Raw genomic sequence first — 27,143 nt, 5'->3', positions numbered from 1 at the left:
CTAGCTACGTGGACAGTTACCATCACTGCTGCTTTCTTATCAGGCTCTGAGACCTTACTGTTACTATTTCAAAATGGCTGTTGGTTTGGAGTCAGATCAAATCAAAACTGTGATCTATGATTTTCCTGACACGTATGCACATGCACACACTCAAGCATGCACGCTCGCACAGAAACACAGACACACACACAGACACACACTGCTAAATGCAGCTGTTTGCTCTACACCAGGGATCATCAACTCAATTCAGCCGCGGGCTGATTTTTTCTTGAGCAGATGGTCTTGGGGCGGAACATAATTTAAAATAATTGGCAGACTACAAGCCCAAACAGATATAATATTTGACTAACATGTAATAATTTGTATACAATTACATGTCTCCATTATGAGTGGGAATACTTGGGAACAGATTTCCAAAATTAAAATCACTTGGAGCTGATTTCCTGGTGTTTTTACAGTCTTTTATGTCCAACAACAACTACAAAAAATATTATAATTTGCTCAGAAAACTTGGGGGGCCTATGGAATGAAATCGACAAATAGCGGGAAACAGTGTAATCGCGCATTACACCTTCTCACTATGCAAAAAAGGAATGTGTTATATTAGGCCTATGTGAATTTTCGAAAATCAAGTATGGTTTAAATGCCAGGAAGTTATACTCATTCCGGTCTTCATCTAGCAGAATTTGATGCACACTTTTCCACAATGCATTGGAAGAGGTGGGCTGCGAGTGATAGGCCCTAGTTCTGTTCAAGTAGTCAAACCATTAATTAGGGAAGATGCCAAATAGCGAAACTATGTCGTTTTTGTTCTCCTTAAAATTATCACGAGTAGGCTATTGCATCTTAAGCTACAACTGAAGACAGACTTCATTTTTTAAGTGGATTTCTGTTTTCTCATTGAAAAGTGTTTCTTGTTATTTTGTCCTTTGCCAGTACTAAACCATATTTAATTTCTGAAAGTGTCTTTTGATTTCTGAATGTGTCGGCACCGAGGACTCAGGATGTGGCTGAGTTATTGATGTCAAGTTAATCAGGCCTTTTAATTTAAACATATAGATTGTAGGCTAGGTAGGCTAGGTTATCTATTTAATTATTTAATTTATGGATAATGCCTTAGCAGTCACTCTGATCTTGTTCCCAATGATCAGTGCTTTAGTTTACTATGTTGCTGCCCAACGGTTCTGAATTTGCGATGCATCTGCCTGTCCATGTTGTTTTGTGCATTAGCCTTTTGATTTGAACATTTCAACGTTTTGGTGTGTGCACTAGGCTATTTAATTGAATTTATAATTGTTTCAACACTTTGGTTTCACTAATAAATATGTTGAATTGGAACCAAATTATATGTTTCTGTCTTTAGTCCTTTTTAAATAAGATAGATGAGCTTTATGGGCTGTGATTTAGGTTGAATGTGATATTCTGCCTATAACCAGCCTTGGGCCTATAACTCCATTCCTATTCTATACAGAGTTTAGAGAAATTAATCGAATTGGAAATGAGCTACAGAATTATCAGGATGGTTAATGTGATGCATGTCTGTTGAATTTGGAAAACTCTACCAGCACTTGGCCCCGCAATATCTAAACAGCCAGTCAGGAGATTCTACTGAGCTACTGCATTTCGGCCGTGGCATACTGCATACTTTTTAACTAAACGGTATGTGCTAAATAGTATGTAACGATGAGTAGCCTACGTATGTAGTACGCTAGTGTGGGTATTCGGACACAGTCACTATATTGACTTCTTAAACGGTGTTGCACTGAGGCAAATACAAATGCAGATGACAATGCCAAGTTAAAAAACAAGTCTATACGGTTTCACCTCATAAAACATATACATCTGACATCTGAATAAATGTAAAGTAGTCAATCTACGGACAGTCCTACGCCTTCTGTTGATTGGTCAAAGACAGATTTATAAAAGGCGCAGCACGTCTGTTCAGGTTTTCTACATCACTGGTTTGTGTGTGTGTTACTCTGTGTCTGCGTGCGTAGGCCTGTGTTGACAGTGGTAAATGCCTTGAGTAGTTCTGCAGGGATGGTTTGTGCGTGTCATGATAACAGTCTGCTCCAGAGGGAGAGAGAGTCTCTGGAACAAGTTGGACCTGCCGTGGTAAGGTTGGGTGTGTGTGAGGGGAGGTGGAGATCCTAAGACGAGCAAGGATCCTGACGCCCATATGTGCACAAATGTCACTCACACACAAACAGGCCAATAATATGCTCCGGTGTGTTTGTTCATGAAATATTGTTTGTTTATGAGAGAGGATCCCTGCCACCCATGTATGCAGATGTCAATCAAGCATGAATGGCACCAGTGGCACGACACCTATTTCATCTGCATCTAAAACATTTATATAACATTTCTAATGTAATATGGATGAAAAATAGTAATAGTAAAACAAAACATTGCAGATTTTATAGACAGATGCTTGAGGCACTTCAACCAACTCTATCAGAAATGTCAAATCAAATCAATGTTAATTTGTTGCTTGCACAGGATACAACATGTGTAAACAGTACTTACTTACAAGCTCTTCCTCAACAATGCAGTGTTGAATATCAAAGATAAGAAATAGAAAATCCTGAATAGGATCCTTAAAAGAGCACGGAAACCATACTAGGTCAGATAAATACAAATAAAAACACAATAAATAAAACGCACAATAATATTTACAAGGACAGTACCAGTACCATATATGCAGGGATACAGTGCTAGTTGAGGTTGATACTGTACAGTACCTGCCAAAAGTTTGGACTCACATACTCATTCAAGGGTTTTTCTTTTTTTCAACAATTTTCTACATTCTAGAATAATAGTGAACACATCAAAACTATGAAATAACACACAACCAAAAAAGTGTTAAACAAATCAAAATATATTTTATATTTGAGATTCATCAAAGTAGCCACCCTTTGCCTTGATGACAGCTTTGCACACTCTTGGCATTCTCTCAACCAGCTTCACATGGAATGCTTTTACAAAAGTCTTGAAGGAGTTCCCACATTTGCTGGGCATTTGTTGGCTGCTTTTCCTTCACTCTGTGGTCCAACTCATCCCAAACCATGACAATTGGGTTGAGGTCAGGGGATTGAGGAGGCCAGGTCATCTGATGCAACACTCCATCACTCTCCTTCTTGGTCAAATAGCCCTTACACAGCCTGGAGGTGTGTTGGGTCATTGTCCTGTTGAAAAACAAATGATAGTTCCACTGAGCGCAAACCAGATGGGATGGGGTATCGCTGCAGAATGCTGTGGTAGCCATGCTGGTTAGGTGTGTCTTGAATTCTAAAAACATCACTGACATTGTCACCAGCAAAGCACCACCACCCCATCACACCTCCTCCAAGCTTCACGGTGGGAACCACACATGCAGAGATTATCCGCTCACTTACTCTGCATCTCACAAAGATACGGCGAATGGAACCAAAAATCGCAAATTTTGATTCATCAGACCAAAGGACAGATTTCCACTGGGCTAATGTCCATTGCTCGTGTTTCTTGGCCCAAGCATGTCCCTTCTTCTTGTTGGTGTCCTTTAATAGTGTTTTCTCTGAACAGTTGATGTTGAGATGTGTGTGTTACTTGAACTCCGTGAAGAATTTATTTGACCTGCAATTTCTGAGCCTCGTAACTCTAATGAACTTATATGCAGCAGAGTTAACTCTGGGTCTTACTTTCCTGTGGCGGTCCTCATGAGAGCCAGTTTCATCACACCACTTAATGGTTTTTGCGACTGCACTTGAAGAAACTTTTAAAGTTCTTGACATTTTACGGATTGACTGACCTTCATGTCTTAAAGTAATGATGGACTGTCGTTTCTCTTTGCTTATTTGAGCTGTTCTTACCATAATATGGACTTGGTGTTTTACCTAATAGGGCTATCTTCTGTATACCACCCATACCTTAACTTTAACTTTTTACAAGGCACACCTGTTTATGAACTTTTAACAAGGCACACCTGTTAATTGATGGTTGGGAGAAGTTGCTCTCGGAGGATGTGTTGGTACCATTCTTTATTCATGGCTGTGTTCTTAGGCAAAATTGTGAGTGAGCCCACTCCCTTGGTTGAGAAGCAACCCCACACATGAATGGTCTCAGGATGCTTTACTGTTGGCATGATACAGGACTGGTGGTAGCGCTCACCTTGTCTTCTCCGGACAAGCTTTTTTTCCAGATGCCCCAAACAATCGGAAAGGGGATTTATCAGAGAAAATGACTTTACCCTAGTCCTCAGCAGTAGAATCTCTGTACCTTTTGCAGAATATCAGTCTGTCCCTGATGTTTTTCACGGAGAGAAGTGGCTTCTTTGCTGCCTTTCTTGACACCAGGCCATCCTCCAAAAGTCTTCGCCTCACTGTGCGTGCAGATGCACTCACACCTGCCTGTTGCCATTCCTTAGCAAGCTCTGTACTGGTGGTGCCCTGATCCCGCAGCTGAATCAACTTTAGGAGACGGTCTGGCTCTTGCTGGACTTTCTTGTGTGCCCTGAAGCCTTCTTCACAACAATTGAACCGCTCTACTTGAAGTTCTTGATGAACCGGTAAATGGTTGATTTAGGTGCAATCTTACTGGCAGCAATATCCTTGCATGTGAAGCCCTTTTTGTGCAAAGCAATTATGATGGCACGTGTTTCCTTGCAGGTAACCATGATTGACAGAGGAAGAACAATGATTCCAAGCACCACCCTACTTTTGAAGCTTCCAGTCTGTTATTAGAAATCAGCGTGACAGAGTGATCTCCAGCCTTGTCCTCGTCAACACTCACAGCATTGTGTTAACGAGAGAATCACTGACATCATGTCAGCTGGTCCTTTTGTGGCAGGGCTGAAATGCAGTGGAAACGTTTTTTTGGTATTCAGTTAATTTACATGGCAAAGAGGGACTTTGCAATTAATTGCAATTCATCTGATCACTCTTCATAACATTCTGGAGTATATGCAAATTGCCATCATACAAACTGAGGCAGCAGACTTTGTGAAAATTTATAACTTTTGGCCATGACTGTGTTTGACACAATTTAATCAACTCAAAGTTCTGTCAAAGTCACCACGCTATTTCGTTGATGTAAATTAGTTTAAATGTAGGCCTAAAATATTATGTGATTATTGGACTATAGTCTAGTGAAAATTACGTTTGATTTAGCTTATCTTTGACTGAGCTTGTTGGTACTTTTCTCTCCCCTTGCACCTGGCTATCAGGGGAATTTTGGAAGGTTGTGGCTGTTTATACTTTATGATAACCCACTTATTGTGGTTATTTTGTCACAGGGAACATATCTGATTCTCCACTTAACAACCAGACAAGCAAATAGGCCTAGTAGCGGTGACTCAGCACCAGTAGCAGAGATAGTGCCCCGGTACAACAAATCCCTGCGAATCTAGTGAAGCCCGTGCACTCACTTTTGTTATTGTAACATCATGGAACAAAATGTCTATTTCCTCGAGCGTGTTTGTGGACACATTGTACCAGACGTTTTGTTAACAGTGAGTAGTCCTCGCTGCACTTCATATGTTGAGCGTCTGCCATTGGCACAAAGCTAGATTGGAGATTTCATGAATGTAAGATGGAGATTACCTTCAGTAAACTGCATTGAGAGGTCGCGTGTAGGCTACATACACTATATATACAAAAGTATGTGGACACCCCTTCAAATGATTGGATTTCAGCCACTCCCGTTGCTGACAGGTATATAAAATCGAGCACACAACCAAGCAATCTCAATCGACAAACATTGGAAGTAGAATGGCCTTACTGAAGAGCTCAGTGACTTTCAAAGTACCACCGTCATACGATGCCAACTTTCCAACAACTCAGTTCGTCAAATCTATGCCCTGCTAGAGCTGGCCCTGTCAACTGTAAGTGCTGTTATTTTGAAGTGGAAACGTCTAGGAGCAACAACGGCTCAGCCGCAAAGTGGTAGGCCACACAAGCTCACAGAGTGCTGAAGCGTGTGGAGCGTAAAAATCACCTGTCCTCGATTGCAACACTCACTACTGAGTTCCAAACTGCCTCTGGAGGCAACGTCAGCACAATAACTGTTCATCGAGAGTTTCATGAAATGGGTTTCCATGGCTGAGCAGCCTCACTTAACCCTAAGATCACCATGCGCAATGCCAGAGCAGGTACAGTTAATGCCGATAGCCTGTGGGTGAGGGTGGGCAGCCATTGGTTAGCTGTTCAACAGTCTTATTGCTTAGGGATATAAGCTGTCTTGGAGCCTGAGAACAGTCCATGGCTGGGATAGTTGAAGTCTTTGGCAATTTTCTGGGCCTTCCACAGACACGCCTGGTATAAATGTCCTGGATGGCTGGTAGCTTTGGCTCAATGATGTACATGGGCCGTCCGCACCACCCTCAGTAGAGCCTTGCGGTCAAGGGTGGTTAAGTTGCCATACCAGGCAGTGATGCAGCTAGTCAAGATGCTCACGATGGTGCAGCTGTAAAACTTCTTGAGGATCTGAGGGCCCATGACAAATCTCTTCAGTCTCCTGAGGGAGAAGAGGCGCCGTTACAACCATGTTACCTGGACATCGAGGAACTTGAAGCTCTTGACCCTCTCCACTTCAGCCCTATTGATGTGGAGGGGGTCATGCTCCCCCCACTGTTTCCTTCTTGTGTCTTGCTAACATTGAGGGAGAGATTGTTGTCCAGGCACCACACTGCCAAGTCTCATCGCTGTCAGTGATCAGGCCTACCACCGTCGTCAGAAAATTTGATGATGGTGTTGGAGTCGTGCGTGGCCACACAGTTGTGGGAGAGCAGGGAGTACACGAGGGGGCTAAACACACACCCCCGTGTTGAGGGTGAGCTTGGTGAAGATGTTGTTGCTTACCCTCACCACCTGGAGTCTGCCCATCAGGAAGTCCAGGATCCAGTTGCAGAGGGAGGAGTTCAGTCCCAGGGTCCCGAGCTTGCTGACGAGCTTGGAGGGCACTACAGTATTGAACGCTGATCACTCTATCACTTGATAAAATTCAATCATCTAATCAAATGTTGCTTTTGTAGATGACCAACTCAAAACATGCTATTCATTCTGTAGTTAATCAAATCAGGTAATTTGTTTAGTAATAAACCAGATCAAAGCGTCTATGCTTCTTTGGTGCATTGTCTGGTCTCTGGTTGTTGAGTTCAACTCACCAGGGAGGGTTTGCTGCCGATGCTCTCTGCAGCACTCTGTAGTTAATCAAATTAGGTCATTTGTTTAGGAATAAACCAGATCAAAGCGTCCATGCTTCTTTGGTGCATTGTCTGGTCTCTGGTTGTTCAGTTCAACTCACCAGGGAGGGTTTGATGCCAATGCTCTCTGCAGCCTGAAACGCCAGGGACAGATTCCGGCCCTGTAGGAAAAACATACAGTGTTGATCATTACAAGGTCTTCCTCCTCCTATTCCTACTCTTCATCATTCATTACACACTGCAGTGTCCCTCTTCCTCCAATACCTCCACTTCCTTACTCATAACACACTGCAGGGCCCTCCTCCTCTCCTCCCGTCTTCTCTTCCTCCTCTTCTTCCCCCTCTTCTTCCACACTTATTACCACACAGATCGCTGCAAACAGCAACAAACAGCACACATCTCCACAAATAAACCCTTTTAAACACCCAGGCCAAATTCCCTCTGGGACCAAGACAAAACGTATGCCTGAGGTGGAGGGAGAGCGAGAGGACAGTCAAAGAGTCACTGACCTGCCGAACTGCTAAAACAGAGGGCGACCTACAACGAGGTGAGTTCCAAGCTACGCAAGCTAAATCTGTGCAAGCTAGATGAGGCTTCATCCACCCGGCAAAACTCTTCTTGACCTTCCAGAACACAACACACATGTTTTCCACTGTCAAGACTTCTTTAATAATCACATCAAACCCAACACACAAGGGTACAAGTCGACAGATGGAACCCTGGCTCAATATTCAGGTATGTTATCCATGCATGATCACTCAGCCTAGCCTATTGCTATGATTCTGCCCTCAGAATAAGACAATGACGAGGACCCAGCCCCCCCACTCCCCAATTGGGTAGAAGGAACATTAATACTATTTCTGCTGAGCATTGGATTTTGTTGTTATTATATTGCCTATGGTCCAGGACATTAAAACAGTGATCACACCATACCAACTAATGGACAATGGACAATATACTGAGGTGTCCCATATGGGCTACTACTCCATTTACACTATTGCATTTACCTCCAAGGGAGGACTTGACCTACTGGCCATGATGTATTATTGTCTAGAGTATCTAGAACAGATGTGTCATTCAAATGTTGCTCCAGAGGGCCGCACAGAAAATGTATTATATTTCCTCGCCGACAGAATTTGCAAAACATAGTCCTCTATTCATTGTTTTAGGAATTTTCGAGATCTTCAGTTTCTTTGCAATTTCTTGCATGGAATAGCCTTTATTTCTCAGAACAAGAATAGATTGACAAGTTTCAGAAGAAAGTTCTTTGTTTCTGGCCATTTTGAGCCTGTAATCGAACCCACAAATGCTGATGCTCCAGATACTCAACTAGTCTAAAGAAGGCCAGTTTTATTGCTTCTTTAATAAGCACAGCAGTTTTGATCAACTAATGATCAATTAGCCTTTTAAAATGATAAACTTGATTTAGCCAACACTAAGTGCCATTGGAACACAGGAGTGATGGTTGCTGATAATGGGCATCTGTACGGCTATGTAGATATTCCATAAAAAAATCATACATTTTCAGATACAATAGTCATTTACAACATTAACAATGTCTACACGGTATTTCTGATCAATTTGATGTTATTTTAATGGACAAAAAAATTGCATTTCTTTCAAAAACAAGGACATTTCTAAGTGACCCCAACATGTAGAATGGTAGTGTATATACAGTACCAGTCAAAAGTTTGGACACACCTACTCATTCAAGGGTTTTTCTTTATTTTTACTATGTTATACATAGTAGAATAATTGTGAAGACATCAAAACTATGAAATAACACATATGGAATCATGTAAGAAGCAAAAAAGTGTTTTGACATTCTTCAAAGTAGCCACCCTTTGCCCTTTGCCTTGATGACAGCTTTGCATTCTCTCACACAGCTTCATGAGGTAGTCACCTGGAATGCATTTTAATTAACATGTGTGCCTTGTTAAAAGTTAATTTGTGGAATGCATTTCCTTCTTAATGCATTTAAACCAACCAGTTGTGTTGTGACAAAGTAGGGGTGGTATACTGAAGATATCCCTATTTGTTAAAAGGCCAAGCCCGTACTATGGTAAGAACAGCTCAAATAAGGACAGAGAAACCACAGTCCATCATTACTTTAAGACATGAAGGTCAGTCAATATGGAACATTTCAAGAACTTTGAAAGTTTCTTCAAGTGCAATCGCAAATACCATCAACTGCTATGTTGAAACTGGCTCTCATGAGGACCGCCACAGGAAAGGAAGAACCAGAGTTACCTCTGCTGCAGAGGATACGTTCATTAGAGTTACCAGCCTCAGAAATTGTAGCCCAAATAAATGCTTCACAGAGTTCAAATAACAGACACATCTCAACATCAACTGTTCAGTGGAGACTGCGTGAATCAGGCCTTCATGGTCAAATCACTGCAAAGAAACCACTACTAAAGGACACCAATACAAAGAAGAGACTTGCTTGGGCCAAGAAAAACGACCAATGGACATTAAACCAGTGGAAATCTGTCCGTTGGTCTGATGAGTTCAAATTTGAGATTTTTGGTTCCAACCGCTGTGTCTTTGTGAGACGCAGAGTAGGTGAACGGATGATCTCTGCATGTGTGGTTCCCACCGTGAAGCATGAAGAAGTAGGATTGATGGTGCTTTGTTGGTGACACTGTCAGTGATTTATTTAGAATTCAAAGCACACTTAACCAGCACGGCTACCTCAGCATTCTGCAGCGATACCCCATCCCATCTGGTTTGCGCTCAGTGGAACTATCATTTGTTTTTCAACAGGGCAATGACCCAACGCACCTCCAGGCTGTGTAAGGACTATTTGACCAAGAAGGAGAGTGATGGAGTACTTCTTCAGATGACCTGGCCTCCACAATCACATGACCTCAACCAAATTGAGATGGTTTGGGATGTGTTGGACCGCAGAGTGAAGGAAAAGCAGCCAACAAGTGCTCAGCATATGTGGGAACTCCTTCAAGAGTGTGAAAAGCTGTCATCAAGGTAAAGGGTGGCTACTTTGATGAATCTAAAACCGAAAATACATTTTGATTTGATTAACTATTTTTTGCTTACTACATGATTCCATGTGTTATTTCATAGTTTTGATGTCTTCAATATTATTCTACAATGTAGAAAATAGTACAAATAAAAAAAATAAAACTTGAATGAGTAGGTGTATGCAAATTTTTAACTGGTACTATATATATATATATTTTTTTACCATTTTCTTTATTTTATTTCACTTAGTCCTGCATGTTGGAGCTCAGAGCCTAATATTTTCACTGTAGCCTGCAATTACACCTGCAACACTGTACATGTGACTATTAAACACTCAACTGAATCTGCTCAGATTTATTCAGAATCACTAGAAGCAGTAGACAAGGCAATCCGATTTCTCCTCTGCTATTTCAATGGACCCCCTGGGCAATGCCATTTGTAAATTGAAGGAAATAACACCAATTTCCCTGAAATCTGCTGATCACTTCATCTGATTATGCACAGACAATATTTTACTATATCTAGACAATGTATTTCAATCACTCCCAAACGCATTGAAGTTTCTAGATAAATTCAGCTTCATCTCAAATTATGAAATGTATCTAACCAAACCAGCCCTACTGCCTCTCAAGACTTATGGAATCCCAATTGTTTCCCATTATATATTTCCTTCCTTAGATAAAACCATTGGCAGAAACTTTAACAGAATGCTCTAATCAACTCAATCTGATCTCAGTAGATGGACTAACATCCCAGTTCCTATAACTGGGAGAATATCTATTGCCGAAATTACTATATTGCCTCGGCTGAATTCCCGTAGTTCAATGTGTTCCCATTCTGGCTTTTGGGATAAAATGCATTGTGCTGTTTCAAAATGTATATTTCAGTTAAGCGATCCGGGATAAAATTAACAAACTTACAAAGAGAGAAAGACGTAAGAGGACTATCCGTACCAAACTTTAAATTGTATTTCCAGGCACTAGCATTTCGCCCCATCTTAAATTGGTTTAGACATGATTCTTCTGGCTGAGTATAGTGAAAAATATGGTGTCTCCTATTGCTCTGGAAGAGGTGGACATATCCCTTAAACGATTGCTCACACAATTTATATTGAAAAAACGATGTAACCGAAAGTACTGACCTCAATGTTCTTTTGGAAAACTCATATTCTGAGCTAGCAATTCAAAAAGTACGGTCCACAGATCTACAGTGCCTTCAGACAGTATTCATACCCTTTGACATATTCCACATTTTGTTGTGTTACAGCTTGAATTCAAAATGGAATAAATATATATTTATTATCTCACCCATCTACATTCAATACCCCATAATGATAAAGTGAAAAGATGTTTTTATATTTTTTTGCTAATCTATTGAAAATGAAATACAGAAATATCCAATTTACATAAGTATTCACATTCAAGAGTCAATACTTTGTAGAAGCACCTTTGGCTGTGATTACAGCTGTGAGTCTTTATGGGTAAAACTCTAAGTTTCCACACTTGGATTGTGCAAAAGTTGGCCGTTATTATTTTCAAAATTCTTAATGCTCTGTCAAATTGGTTGTTGATCATTGCTAGACAACCATTTTCAGGTCTTACCGTAGATTTTCGAGCAGCTTTAAGTCAAAACTGTAACTCGGCCACTCAGGAACATTCACTGTCTTCTTGGTAAGCAACTTCAGTGTAGATTTGGCCTTGTGTTTTAGGTTATTCTCCCGCTGAAAGGTGAATTAATCTCCCAGTGTCTGGTGGAAAGCAGACTGAACCAGGTTTTCCTCTAGGATTTTGCCTGTGCTTAGCTCTATTCAGTTCATTTTTATCCAGAAAAACTCTCCAGTCCTTGATGACTAAAAGCATTCCCATAACATGATGCAGACACCACTATACTTGAAAATATGGAGCTTGGTACTCAGTAATGTGTTGTATTGTATTTTCCCCAAACATAACACTTTTGTATTCAGGACAAAAAGTGAACTGCTTTGCCACATTTTTTGCAGTATTACTTTAGTGCCTTGTTGCAAACAGGATGCATGTTGATATCCCTGAGCGGTTTCCTTCCTATTCGGCAACTAAGTTAGGAAGGACGCCTGTATCTTTGTAGTGACTGGGTGTATTGATAGACAATCAAAAGTGTAATTAATAACTTCACCGTGTTCCAAGGCATTTCAATGTCTGCTTTGTTTATTAATACCCATCTAGCAATAGGTGCCCTTCTTTGTGAGGCATTGGAAAACCTCCCTGGTCTTTGTGGTTGGATCTGTTTGATATTCATTGCTCGACTTGAAGCTTGCCATAACAAAGGGTTGAATACTTATTGACTCAAGATATTTCAGCTTTTCATTTTTAATTGATCTGTAAAAATGTTTAAAAAAACATCCACTTTGATATTAAGGGGTATTGTGTAATCCATTTTAAATTCAGGCTGTCACACAATAAAATGTGGAAAAAGGCAAGGGGTGTTCGGAAAAGTATTCGGAAAAGTTTTCGGACCCCTTGACTTTTTCCACATTTTGTTTCGTAATAGCCTTATTCTAAAAAATACTTTGTTGAAGCACCTTTGGCAGCGATTACAGCCTTGAGTCTTCCTGGGTACGTCGCTACAAGCTTGGCACAACTGTATTTGGGGAGTTTCTCTCATTCTTCTCTGGAGATCCTCTCAAGCTCTGTCAGGTTGGAGGGGGAGCGTTGTTGCTCAACTATTTTCAGGTCTCTCCAGAGATGTTCGATCAAACTCAAGGCCGGGCTCTGGCGGGCCACTCAAGGACATTCAGAGACTTGTCCTGAAGCCACTTCTGCGTTGTCTTGGCTGTGTGCTTAGGGTCGTTGTCCTGTTGGAAGGTGAATCCTCACCCCAGTCTGAGGTCTTGAGCGCTCTGGAGCAGGTTATTATCAAGGATCTCGCTGTACTTTGCTCCGTTCATCTTTCCCTCGATCCTGACTAGTCTCCCAGTCCATGCCGCTGAAAAACGTCCCCACAGCATGATGCTTCCACCACCATGCTTCACCATAGGGATGGTGCCAGGTTTCCTCCAGACGTGAAGCTTGGCATTCAGATCAAAAGGTTCAATATGGGTTTCAACAGACCAGAGAATATTGTTTCTCATTATCTAAGAGTCCTTTAGATGGACTGTCATGTGCCTTTTACTGAGGAGTGGCTTCTGTCTGGCCACTCTACCACAAAGGCCTGATTGGTGAAGTGCTGCAGAGATGGTTGTCATTCTGGAAGGTTCTCCCATCTACACAGAGGAACTCTAGAGCTCTGTCAGAGTGTCCTTCGGGTTCTTGGTCCCCTCCCTGACCAAGGCCCTTCTCCCCCAATTGCTTAGTTTGGCTGGGCGGCCAGCTCTAGGAAGAGTCTTGGTGATTCCAAACTTCTTCCATTTAAGAACGATGGAGGCCACTGTGTTCTTGGGGACTTCAATGCTTCAGACATTTTTTGGTACTCTTCCCCAGATCTGTGCCTTGACACAATCCTGCCTTGGAGCTCTATGGACAATTCCTTCGACCTCATACATGAATTCTTATGTAAATAATGTATCTGTTTTTTATTTAGAATACATTTGCAAAAATTTCAATAAAACCTGTTTTCGCTTTGTCAGTATGGGGTCGTCGGGAGGGGGGTGGGAGAGTGGAGCGTGGACGGGTGGGGTTGGGGAAATAGGGTTGGGGGGTCATTTATTTGTCTCTCCTTTTTCCTTTGCAAACTACATTGATTGTCCTGACCTCTTGGAGACCTAGAACCACTCTGACCAAAGTGGTTGTCTTTGGCTGGGAATGGGAGACATGCACATTCAAGACTATTATTATTTCTATACTACTTTTGAACATATAGCCTCTGTTGTTTGCTTTGGACAGTGCCATGATGTCAGCTGCACGGCGTGAAAATGATTTATTAAGAAAGGATGAGAGCTGAGATTGGGAAACCAAAGAGGCTGAAGCTCATGGTGTTGGAGTCTAACAGTAAATAATGTTTGATAAATAACCTTATTTTGAGCCATGACAGAGAGCTTGGATAAATGGAATGGAATGATAGAAGATCCAAAGAACATTCTAGGAAAGGAGCACTCTAACTTCTGCTTTCAAAGGTGGCCTGTAAGTCTAGAAACTAGGAAGTCACTCAACAGAACACATTAAAGCCAACACACAGCCCTCACTGAATAATTCACTGGGGATGGGCTAGCTTTGTGTCTGTCATCTGGAAGGCACAGAAAGGTTTTACCATAGTAATCAGCCTGGCTAATTTGTCACGTATAGCATGCAGCATCGGATGTGTGTTTGTGTGTGTGTGTGCCAAAGTGTCGTCCTCTTTTGTTTATAGTGAGCTGGTCGAATAAACACAGGGGTGCTGAACCCAACACATGGCACGAAGCGGAGCCTGTTTGCTGTGTTTTTGTGCCCTTCTCTCTCCTCTCTATATGCCACCTGCACATACATACAGCAGGACTGTTTGTCAACACTAATATATAGCCGCTTCTCTTTAACACCAAGTGATAGAGGGTGGCTTTAAAGGTACATGCTTGTCATACAAAAGCCCTTAGGGCTGGATTCATTCCGGACCGCAGAAGATCCGCGTATGCAGTGTTTACCGTGAATGCAGCCTTCGCGAATGCAGAAACATTGCATTTAAAGTTATATTGCGCTATAGCACGGATCTTCCACCGTCCAGATTGAATCTAGGCCTTAGTCTAAGGCAGTTATTCCCAAACTGGGGCACGCAATGCCATCAGGTGTACGCCAAATAAAAATGTGATTCACATTTTTTTTCTTCACATTTTCAAACAGTCCATTTATATTTTCCAACAGGGCTATACATTTGGGTGAGGTTTTTTTCTCGCCTGAGTAGCTTTTTACTGCCAAAAATAGAATCTAGTGTTCAGCGAAATAACAACACAATGTCAAATATAGGTAGCCTAGTCAAATAATTAATATCCAATCACATTAACCGTTACTCTCTTGTGTAGAGTGGAGGACTTAATTATTTCTGTTGCTGTGGATATGGCTGGGACAATGCTGGGGGAAAAACTATAAAGACAATGTCTTCATCAAACAACACTGTTTCATGACGCATCAGTGACATGACAGGAGATGTTGTGAAACAATTACTGCTTCGCAGATAAGCCAGTGAATTCTATGCATTACAGCTGGATGAGTCAACAGACCTGGCACAGCTCCTGGTATATGTCCATAACGTTTATGGGGGGTCAATTAAGGAAGACATTCTCTTCTGCAAACCACTGGAAACCAGGACAATAGGAGAGGATATTTTTAAAGTACTGGAGAGCTTTGTGACATCAAATGGACTTTGGTGGTCAAGATGTGTTGGTATCTGTACTGATGGCGCAAAAGCCATGACAGGGAGACATAGTGGAGTGGTAACGCACGTGCAAGCAGTTGCTCCCAACGCCACTTGGGTACACTGCAGCATCCACCGAGAGGCTCTTGCTGCCAAGGGAATGCCTGACAGCTTGAAAGACGTTTTGGACACTACAGTGAAGATTGTTCACTTTGATAAAGCAAGGCCCCTGAACTCTCGTTTATTTTCTCCACTATGCAATGATATGGGCAGTGACCATGTAACGCTTTTACAACATACAGAAGTGCGTTGTTAACAAGGGGAAAAGTATTGACAAGTTTTCATTACTGACCATATTTTTCACTTGTCTGACTGCTTGCATGATAACGAATTTCTCACATGACTGGCCTATCTGGGTGATGTTTTTTCTCACCTGAATGATCTGAATCTAGGATTACAGGGACTCTGCAACTACAGTATATTCAATGTGCGGGACAAAATTGAGGCTATGATTAAGAAGTTGGAGCTCTTCTCTGTCTGCATTAGGACAACACACAGGTCTTTCCATCATTATATGATTTTTTGTGTGCAAATGAACTCAAGCTTACGGACAATGTCAAATGTGATATAGCGAAGCACCTGAGTGAGAGTGTGCCGGATGCACAATTACCCAGGTACTTTCCCGAAATGGACGACAAACAACTGGATTCGTTATCCCTTTCATGCCCTGCCTCCAGTCCACTTACCGATATCTGAACAAGAGAGCCTCATCGAAATTGCAACAAGCGGTTCTGTGAAAATGTAATTTAATCAGAAGCCACTGACAGATTTCTGGATTGGGCTGCGTTCAGAGTATCTTGCCTTGGCAAATTGCGCTGTTAAGACACTGATGCCCTTTGCAAACACGTACCTACGTATGTGAGAGTGGATTCTCGCCCTCACGAGCATGAAAACGAAATACAGACACAGACTGTGTGTGGAAAATGATTTAAGACTGAGACTCTCTCCAATACAACCCAACATTGCAGAGTTATGTGCATCCTTTCAAGCACACCCTTCTCATTAACCTGTGGTGAGTTATTCACAATTTTCTATGAACAATTTATTTGTATTTTTATGTAAGATGGTTAAATAAAGAGCAAAATTATGAATTATTATTATTTGTACCCTGGTCCTATAAGAGCTCTTTGTCACACTCATTCTTATGTTTAATAAATGTATCGTATAGTGTGTGTGTGTGTGGCAGGCTTACAATGACAGCAAAAAAATAACTTTTGAGAGTGAGCTGACCGTGGTGCTAGAGGGGGTACGCAGTTGGAGGTTGAATGTTCAAAGGGGTATGGGATTCTAAACAGTTTGGGAACCACTGGTCTAAGGGATTAAAATGTGTCTTTATCAATGGTGCTTTGGAGGATCTCCCAAATGTAAAGGAACATGCTCCACCACATTTGGTAGGTTTTACATGCTGTAATGCTTACGCACCCCTTTAGTAAAATGGTCACCACAGTAAAATGCTATTTAACACGCAAAACAGGTTGTGTGCCCCTGCATACCTTTAGTAAATCTCAGCCTATGTTTCTCATACAATAGACTTTAGTGTAAGGTATTAAAGTGTTGCGCTATGAATGATGCTTTGGAGGTACTCTAAAAGGTTATTGAATAAGAAATTAATTGAGAAAGTAGAAGGTCACATCAGTGTTGGTGTCCATGTTCATGAGCTCTTAATTGGAATGATAAATGAATGAGTGTGTGTGTTTGTGCAGTTGTCTGCATGTATGCATGCATGTATGTGTGTGAGATGGGTACCTTGTCTTGACTGATGAGTTCCTGGTAAGGGATGTGTGCGGGCAGGTATGTATGGAGGAGAGCACAGAATGCCAGGCCATCACTCCAGCTGCTGCTGAAGTTTGTCACATCAATGTTCTACAAGAGAGATAGATGGAGAGAGAAAGAGAGAGAAAGATATATGTATAGAGAGAGGAAGGTGTCCTTTTTCTTCTAGTACCAGCAGTGGATGTGTCAATAAGAATGTCTAACAACCATAACAAGCTTAAATGAAGCATTTATTTACATACAGTACATTATGCATAAAGGTGAGAATGGAAAAAACCTGGTCAACCTTCATTGTCCCCTATTATAAACTGGCAATTAGCTTTAGGTTGCATTTAGTTCTTGCTCATTCAGCCGGAAAGGAGGGAAAGTAATGATCTACATCCTGAGAACATGGTTAAGAGATGCGGAAGCACATAAAAACACCCACTCAAGTACATTAACATATGAAGCAACACACAAATGAAAACGAATGTGTAGTTTCATCTCCATACTTAGTCCAAAGTTGATCAATAAGCTAGCTCATGTGCGATTGGAGAGCTACTTGTATTGCTGTGTGTTAAGATTGATTGAATTTATTGGATAATTAAAAGTGGCCGCTCCAGCCAGAGACAATATTACATAGATAAAAGATTATTGAGTATAAAAACACAATCAAGCCCGGAGGCTTATTTCCACTGTGGTCCTCATTTTGCAGCAAGATGACAGGTGGGCAAGATCAACACTTCACATGCACTCAATGCAATTAAATACAACAACAACAACAAAGTACAACAATTTATAACAATATCTACAGCACAGAGATGCCCATTTACGAGGCACCTCATGAGGAAATACCCCTCATCAAACTGTCGTGTTATTTCTCAAATGTTTTGTAAGAGGGTCTTGTCTTATTCCCATAAACCCTTCATCCATATTCCAGTGTGTTTTACAACTGAAACATCTGCTTCCAACTCACACTCTCAAACACGTAGATCCCCTGAACGCAGCTCACTTTCCAGCTCACTCTCCAGCCCACTTTCCAGCTCACACTCTCAAACACAGATCCCCTGAACGCAGCTCACTCTCCAGATCCAAATCACCTGAATTCTGATCACCTGTTCACACACCTGTATGTCATTTACACACACTACTTAGTTCAGTTCTTTGCACCCCATCATTGTGAGGTATTGTTTATTTTGATACACTTTTCTATTCGGAGCGCTGGTTTTCCCCGTATTAGTCCTCCTGTGTACCGTAGTTTTGGCCATCCTCATTAACGACGCCTTTTTGCCTATTCCCTGCCTTTACTTTTGCCTTTCAGATTTCTTGTCTTTAACCTTGTACCTGATCTCCCGGGCTACGTCATTAGCCTTCTCTCTGCCTGTACTGTTGCCTTTTTTGGACCCCTGTATATGACCTTCTGCCTGCCCCTGGACCCAGCTACCTGCCTCCTCCTGTGGTCCTTTACAAATAAACACCTGCTGTGCGCTGCGCTTGAAACCAGCACTCTGTCTCCTATCGTGTTCATTACAGAAACATCCAGCGCAGCATGTCCAGGGGTTTGTGTGTGTGTGTCTCTCTCCACACACAGCACCTCATCCATCATGTCCAACATACAATAAGAGAAGACAGAGGTCTAAGGAAAGACAAGGGCTTTCTCCAGCTTTCATCCCTACTCACTAGGCATAGATGTCAATTCAACGTCTATTCCGTTTTGGTAGAAACAGTGTTGATTCAACCAGTGTGTGCCCAGTGGGTATCCACTCTGCCAGTCACACTGTAAAAAAATGTTGATTCAACATACAATTGTAAGGCAACCAGCTGTAATAGGATTTGAGTTTATTCAACAAAATAGCATAAAAGTTCATTGAATCTACAATTGTAAGGCAACCAGCTGCAATAGGATTGTGAGTTTGCTCAACATTTGGACAAATAGCTGAATGAACATACAATTCAACTTGAGAATGTATGTTCACCTTTGTTTCATATTTCCCAGTGTAAAACCCAAACTCTTTATGACAATACATTCCATATTTCATAAGGCCTTTCTTTGAGGGACTAATTACACCTTAATGCAGTGGTCTAAAACTCCTGCAAGTCAAATTATGCTGGTTTACAAAGTGATGTGCAATTCCTATGGGAATCCAGCCAAAGTGAGGACATCCAACAATTTGAACTTTTAATCAACTGCAACTTGCATAAGATAGTTTATTGAGACTACCTAAATTATATAAACTGAAACAGACATCTCAGTAATAGGTGCAAAAAATCCAACTACTAACAGATTGGATTAGCTTAGAATTTGTATTTATTTATATTTGTGTAGCATAAGATGAAACAACCAATTAATGTACATGCAAAAACACAGGTATTGAAACAAAAAATTCTGAAAATCAACCTACAATAGAGCATGCTGGGAAATATAATGTTGGCATGGTTTTGAGCAAACATAAGCTTGTAATTTTACTCAATATGCTGTTCAAATTCATCTCACTTTGAGCAGAGTTTGTTAATTCAATTTACAATTGTAAGGTGACGGCAGGGTAGCCTGGTGGTTAGAGTGTTCGACTAGTAACCGATAGGTTGCAAGATCGAATCTCTGAGCTGACAAGGTAAAAAAAAATCTGTTGTTTTGCCCCTGAACAAGGCAGTTAACCCACTGTTCCTAGGGCATCATTGAAAATAAGAATTTGTTCTTAACTGACTAGTTAAATAAAGGTAAAACATAGACTGGAATATGTTCTGTGATTCTTCTGATGGCATTGAGGAGTACACCACATCAATCACTGGCTTCATCAATAAGTGTGTTGATGATGTTGTCTCCACAGTGACTGCGAGTACATACCCCAAACAGAAGCCATGGATTACAAGCAACATCTGAACTGAGCTAAAGGGTAGAGCTGCTGCTTTCAAGGAGTGGGACTCTAACCCAGAAGCTTATAAGAAATCACACCATGCCCTCTGACGAACCATCAAACAGGCAAAGTGTCAATACAGGACTAAGATGGAATCGTACGGATGTGGCAGGGCTTGCAAACTATAACAGACTACAAAGGGAAGGACAGATGAGAGCTGCTCAGTGACACGAGCTGACTATAGGAGCTAAATTACTTATATGCTCGCTTTGAGGCAAGTAACACTGAAACATGCATGAGACCATCAGCTGTTCCCGACAACTGTGTGATCAAGCTCTCCGCAGCTGATGTGAGTAAGACCTTTAAACAGGTCAACTTTCACAAGGCCGCAGGGCCAGACGGATTACCAGGATGTGTACTCTGAGCATGCGCTGACCAACTGGCAAGTGTCTTTACTGACATTTTCAACCTCTCCCTGTCTGAATCTGTAATAACAACATGTTTCAAGCAGACACTATAGTTCCTGTGCCCAAGAACACTAAGGTAACCTGCCTAAATGACTACCGACCCGTAGCACTCATGTCAGTAGCCATGAAGTGCTTTGAAAGGATGGCCATGGCTAAAAATCAACACCATTGTCCTAGAAACCCTAGACGCACTCCAAATTGCATACCGCCCCAACAAATCCACAGATGATGCAATCTCTATTGCACTCCACACTGCACTTTCACACCTGGACAAAAGGAACACCTATGTGAGAATGCTATTAATTGACTACAGCTCAGTGTTCAACACCATAGTGCCCTCAAAGCTCACCAAAGCTAAGGACCAAAGCTAAGGACCCTGGGACTAAACAGCTCCCTCTGCAACAGGATCCTGGACTTCCTGATGGGCCGCCCCCAGGTGGTAAGGGTAGGTAACAGCATATCCGCCTCGCGGATCCTCAACACGTGGGCCCCTCAGGGGCGCGTGCTATGTCCCCTCCTGTACTCCCGGTTCACTCATGACTGCACGGCCAGGTACGACTCCAACACCATCATTAAGTTTGAAGATGACACAACAGTGTTAGGCCTGATCACCAACAACGATGAGACAGCCTATAGGGAGGAAGTCAGAGACCTGACCGTGTGGTCCCCGGACAATAACCTCTCCCTCTATGTGATCAAGACAAAGGAGAAGATTGTGGACTATAGGAAAAGGAGGACCGAAAACGCCCCCATTCTCATTGACGGGATTGTAGAGGAGCAGGTTGAAAGCATCACCAACAAACGAACATGGTCCAAGCATACCAAAACAGTCGTGAAGACGGCACAACAAAACGTAAAGATTTGGCATGGGCCCTCAGATCCTCAAAAGATTCTACAGCTGCACCATCGAGAGCATCCTGACGGGTTGCATCACTACTTGGTATGGCAACTGCTCTGTCTAAGACCGCAAGGCACTACAGAGGGTAGTGCGTACGGCCCAGTACATCACTGGGACCAAGCTCCCTGCCATCCAGGCCCTAAAAATGGTCAAAAACTCCAGCCAGCCTAGTCATTGACTGTTCTCTCTACTACCGCACGGCAAGCGGTACAGGAGCGCCAAGTCTAGGTCCAAGAGGCTTCTAAACAGCTTCTACCCCCAAGCCATAAGACTCCTGAACATCTAATCAAATGGCTACCAAGTCTATTTGCATTACCCCCCCCCCCCCCCCCCCCCCCCCCCCCCCTTTACGCTGCTGCTACCCTCTGTTATTATCTATGCATAGTCACTTTAATAACTCTACCTACAAATATTACCTCAATTACCTGGACTAACTGGTGCCCCCGCACATTGTATATAGCCTCGCTATTGTTTTATTTTTATTTACTTCTGCTCTTTAATTATTTGTTACTTTTATTCCTCTTTTTTCTTATTGTTTTTCTTAAAACTACATTGTTGGTTAAGGGCTTGTTAGTAAGCATTTCATTGTAAGGTATACTACACCTGTTGTATTCTGCGCATGTGACAAATACAATTTGATTAAAACATTTTATTTGATTTAACCAGCTACAATAGCATTGTGAGTTTGGTTGACATTTGGGCATATACACTACCGGTCAAAAGATTTAGAACACCTACTCATTCAAGGTTTTTCTTTATTTGTACTCTTTTTTACACTGTAAAATAATAGTGAAGACATCAAAACTATGAAATAACACACATGGAATCATGTAGTAACCATAAAAGGGTAAAACAAATCTAAATATATTTTGTATTTGAGATTCTTCAAATAGCCAGCCTTTGCCTTGATGACAGCTTTGTACACGCTTGGCATTCTCTGAACCAATTAATGAGGTACTCACCTGGAATGCATTTCAATTAATAGGTGTGCCTTATTAAAAGTTCATTTGTGGAGTTTCTTTCCTTCTTAATGCGTCTGAGCCAATCAGTTGTGTTGTGACAATGTAGGGTATATACTGAAGATAAACTTATTTGGTAAAACACCAAGTCCATATTATGGCAAGAACAGTCCATAATTTCTTTAAGACATGAAGGTCAGTCAATAGGGAACATTTCAAAGCTGTCATCAAGGGAAATGGTGGCTATTTGAAGAATCTCAAATATAAAAAATATGTTATATTATATTTAAATATAGATTCCATATGTGTTATTTCATAGTTTTGATGTCTTCAATGTAGAAAATAGTAAAAATAAAGAAAAACCCTTGAATGAGTAGGTGTTCTAAAACTTTTGACCAGTAGTGTAGCTGAACCAACATACAGTGTTGCCTTCGAACGACAAACACGAATTTGTAATTTTACTCAACAGGTTTTTATACATTCAACTCCCTATGAGTAAAGTTTGTTGAGTGAACAAACATTTATACATTAGCAGAATGGCTTGTCCTTCTGAAGTCCACCCAACTCACAGAATAATGCTGATTAAGCAATTGGTTAAGTTGACTCTTTTTTACAGTGTAGATCCTAGTTGAATTGAGAGTCATTTCTTGTGTCCCCTTCTTCCTTTCCATGTTCTGTCAGATCCAGAGGGGATGTTGGGAACAGGACACCCAGCCAGAGAGCTGTCTCCCCTGGGTGCAATCCCTGTAGGTCCCCTGATCCTGTCACTTAGTTGTCCTGCTGTCTGTCCCAGATGGGCTTCCTGTCACAGGGCTTCTGGGAGGATAGGGGTGTCTCAAATGCTGCAATGCATTCCTGAGGTTACAGAACGGTCACTTTGGCTGCATTCCAAATGGTACCCTATTCCGTCGATACACTGCACTGCCAAAAGTCTGGATTTAAAAGTAGTGCTCTAAATAGGGAATAGGGTGCCGTTTGGGATGGAGACTTTATCATTCTGACGTTCTCAATAACAGATGCTGCTCTTGGGTCCAATTTATGGGATAGAAAGAAACATGTTATTACTGCCATTGTGCTATTAACAGTAAGGAACCTTACAATCTATTCCTTGATTCACTAGAGACTCAATCCATTCAGTACAAATGCACCAAACTAAAAGCATGTAGATTAGAACAAGATATCCCATCACTGTGAGATCACTCATTGCCTGTCTATTATTGTCTCCCACCCAGGCAGACCTGCACAGTTATGTAGGCTGTGAGTTCCTTCCATACCTCCCTCTACTCTCCTCTCTCCTGTCCTGCCAGTCTGTGGACTGGAGCAGCAGCAGCTCTGAGCCCATTCTACTGTATGGGGATGAGACAGCCAGACACACTGATACATACACCCACAGGCTGTCTGACTCAGACAATGACTCATGGGTTGGGCAGGGAGGTAGAGTAGGGATGACGGGGTCCATAGTCTGTGTGTGTGTATCTTGTTCTGAGGAGCACAGAGTTACATCCTGGTCTGGTCTGGCCATGTATGGGTGGGGCGGGGGCAGAATAAAGGGGGATGGGGGATAGAGAGGGGGCACCATGAATGTTAAAACAACAGCAGACCCAATCATTACTCGGGGACCAGGCTCAGAAAAGCAAACACAGCATCAAGCGACAGGAAATGTCTCGCTCTACACAAAAGACTGAGCTGCCCAGTTACTAGAACCAAAAGGAGAAAGAAATCAAATGAAAGTATAGTGGGGGAGAGAGCAAGAAGAGGGGGAGAGATAGAGACAGAGAAGGGGCATAAGGGAGATTGAGAAGGAGAGAGGGGGTGAGAGAGGAGAGGAGGAGAGAGAGGTGGAAGTGGGCAAGCTAGATATGGATAGAGTGGGGGAGAGATGAATCGAGAGAGAGAGTATACATTTGCTTTGCCGGTAATCCAGCTGTACCTCTTTCCTGCAGTCAAATGACCAAATCGCCCTTTAGTGGCCTCATGGGTGGAATGTTTTTAATATTTTTCAAAATGTCATAATTAATAAACATTCTTTTTTTATACTCCCACCCTTAATATCCTGTGTTTCTATGTCAAAAGGTTTTGCTATATTTCAGTCTTCTGTCATGTCATGTATATAAAGTGTAATATTGGAATGCAAACTCAAAATTGAATATATTTCCACTCTATATTTTACTCTATATTTTAAGCCCATAATCATGTGTGTGAGGTGTAGGGCTGACCCCATTTTATCAACTGGTCGATTGTTTGATCGATAGGCTGTTGGTCTACCGAGATTTCTTTAGACGAGCAGTAGCAAAAAACACACAAAAAAGACCTCGATCTGATTTGCATCTGTCTGAGTGAACTGATCCATTGTGGAGGCCGTGGGGATGGCACAGTCCATTAGTCTAAGACGTGCTACTGAAACTGTATATGGTTATATTATGTAAGAACAATGATGCAACACAAATAAAACTTATTTTATTTTATAACAAATCGCTTTCTCCCACATTGGATAGTAGTTGCTGTCCGCGGTTCTGAATCACATCAGTGTGCTGTTGAATTGGCGCCTTTTCCTAGACCATGTTGCTATGTGCATAATAGAAAAGTTAACCAGCATATTGGTGTTGAGAACAATGCGGTGGAGGCAGCAGTGAAGTTAGGAGAAGATAAAACAGCCCTTGCCTTAATGGTCTAAAAAAAGTGAGGAGAGAGGAAACAACTGTTAAAGATGCCTGGCTTTATAAATCATCCATATACAGTATATCACAAAAGTGAGTACACCCCTCACATTTTTGTAAATATTTGAGTATATCTTTTCATGTGACAACACTGAAGAAATTACACTTTGCTACAATGTAAAGTAGTGAGTGTACAGCTTGTATAACAGTGTACATTTGCTGTCCCCTCAAAATAACTCTACACACAGCCGTTAATGTCTAAACCGCCGGCAACAAAAGTTAACCTGTGAGACATAATATGCAGCGCTTGCTCCTTACCTTCTTTTTCTTTATCCCCAGTATTTTCCACAACTAGTCAAATTTATTCCACACATCTGACTTCCCCTTTACCTCCTGAGCAACCAGTAAACAGTCCCCCATTTTTAGTTATTTTTTACGTCCTCTGCATTCATTTAGCCAAGCTTATTATAACCAATTTATTGTTGTGATTATTATATATATTTTTAAATGACTTAATCTTGATTTAACTAGGCAAGTCAATTAAGAACAAATTCTTACTTACAATGACGACCTACCCCGGCCAAACTTGGATAACACAGGGCCAATTGTGCGCCGCACTATTGGACTCCAAATCATGTGATTCAGCCTGGATTTGAACCAGGGACTGTAGTGACGCCTCTTGCACTGAGATGCAGTGCCGTAGACCGCTGTACCACTCAGGAGCTATAGGTCAGGCCCTATTGGTCACGTGCATGCGATGCATACATATGTCATGTAAAGAGAGCAAGCGTTGAGGGAATATGGAATGTTTTTCCTAAATAAATGAGGGATTTTGGTAGCATAACTTTTCAGTCAGACTCCCTCTATGTAACGGCTTTCTTCTTCCTCTTCTGAGGAGGAGTAGTAGGAAGGATCGGAGGACCAAAATGCAGTGTGGTATGTATCCATAATGTAATTTAATGAGAATGAATACAGAATACAAAAAGAACAAGAGAAACAAAATGAACACCGAAACAGTCCCGAATGGTGCAAACACTGAAACGGAAAGTAATCACCCACGAAACACAGGTGGGAAAAGGCTACCTAAGTATGATTCTCAATCAGAGACAACTAACGACACCTGCCTCTGATTGAGAACCATACCAGGCCAAACACAAAAACACCACATAGAAAAAGGAACATAGACAACTCACCCAACTCACGCCCTGACCATACTAAAACAAAGACATAACAAAAGAACTAAGGTCAGAACGTGACACTCTAGTCATTTGTGAGTCTTAATTATTTAATCAAACCATTCGCTTAAAGCATCAGACAAGCTCAGTGCATATAATTGTTTTGATTAAAACACATAGGATGTGTCTAAATAGGGAAAAATACATGTTTTAACATTTCACCAATCAATTGGTCGAAAGAAGATTTGTTTAAGACTACCAATAAACACTTTGTGTGACCCTGATTTAGCCCACTGCAGTAAAATATTAAGTAGATAACATACAGTATGATTGCATTAGGAAGCCCAGCCAGTCAGCCAGTCAGTAAGCCAGCCAGCAAGTCTGCCAGCCAGTCAGCCATACAATATCACCATCAGCTACGACAACAAAGAAGTTCCAATACTATAAATAAAGCTCTCTACATACTACAGCACAAACCAACAGTCATCTCTCACTTTTTAATTTTGTTTCTCATATCTACCACACTGGCCCAACACATCATCATTGGAGTTACAATAAAACCTTACAGTCAATATGCATTCGCGAGCCAATGATAACTAGCTTAGCGCAAAGACGGTCTTTGCGTTAAGTTAGCGCTAATGCTAGTTAGCATTGGCTTGCGAAACTACCTCTAACTTCCTTCATCCTGGACGCAAGACATAACAATGGTATCCGGGAGTTCATCTGACTCTGGGGAAGTAGATAAATAGCATGCTGACGCAACTCATGTGACTCAAAGCGAAAGACAGCTGTGACACACTGGTCTGGACAGGAAGCCGTTGTAAATGCAGTATTTGCTCCGAGTTGTGCTTATTTCTGGCTGAGCT

At 41.6% G+C, this 27,143-nt stretch overlaps 1 protein-coding gene across 3 annotated transcripts in view; it reads right to left on the bottom strand.

Annotated features, from left to right (window-relative positions):
* LOC110537489 (cytospin-B) overlaps window positions 1–27,143 on the bottom strand; it is a 131,350-nt gene that overhangs the window by 7,787 nt on the left and 96,420 nt on the right. For 2 of the 3 annotated variants that reach the window (XM_036937439.1, XM_036937441.1), the window contains 3 exons: window positions 17,261–17,377; window positions 7,279–7,338; window positions 7,139–7,174 (listed from right to left, as the gene is read on the bottom strand). In XM_036937439.1, coding sequence (XP_036793334.1) covers window positions 7,139–7,174; window positions 7,279–7,338; window positions 17,261–17,377 — 213 coding nt within the window. The remainder of the gene's footprint in view (window positions 1–7,138; window positions 7,175–7,278; window positions 7,339–17,260; window positions 17,378–27,143) is intronic. The other variant, XM_036937440.1, reaches the window with a different exon arrangement.

The sequence above is a fragment of the Oncorhynchus mykiss genome, chromosome 12 (assembly GCF_013265735.2).
Source record: "Oncorhynchus mykiss isolate Arlee chromosome 12, USDA_OmykA_1.1, whole genome shotgun sequence".
Lineage (NCBI taxonomy): Eukaryota > Metazoa > Chordata > Actinopteri > Salmoniformes > Salmonidae > Oncorhynchus > Oncorhynchus mykiss.
The sequence above is the reverse complement of the archived record's forward strand: the minus strand, read 5'-3'. Positions and strand labels throughout refer to the sequence as shown.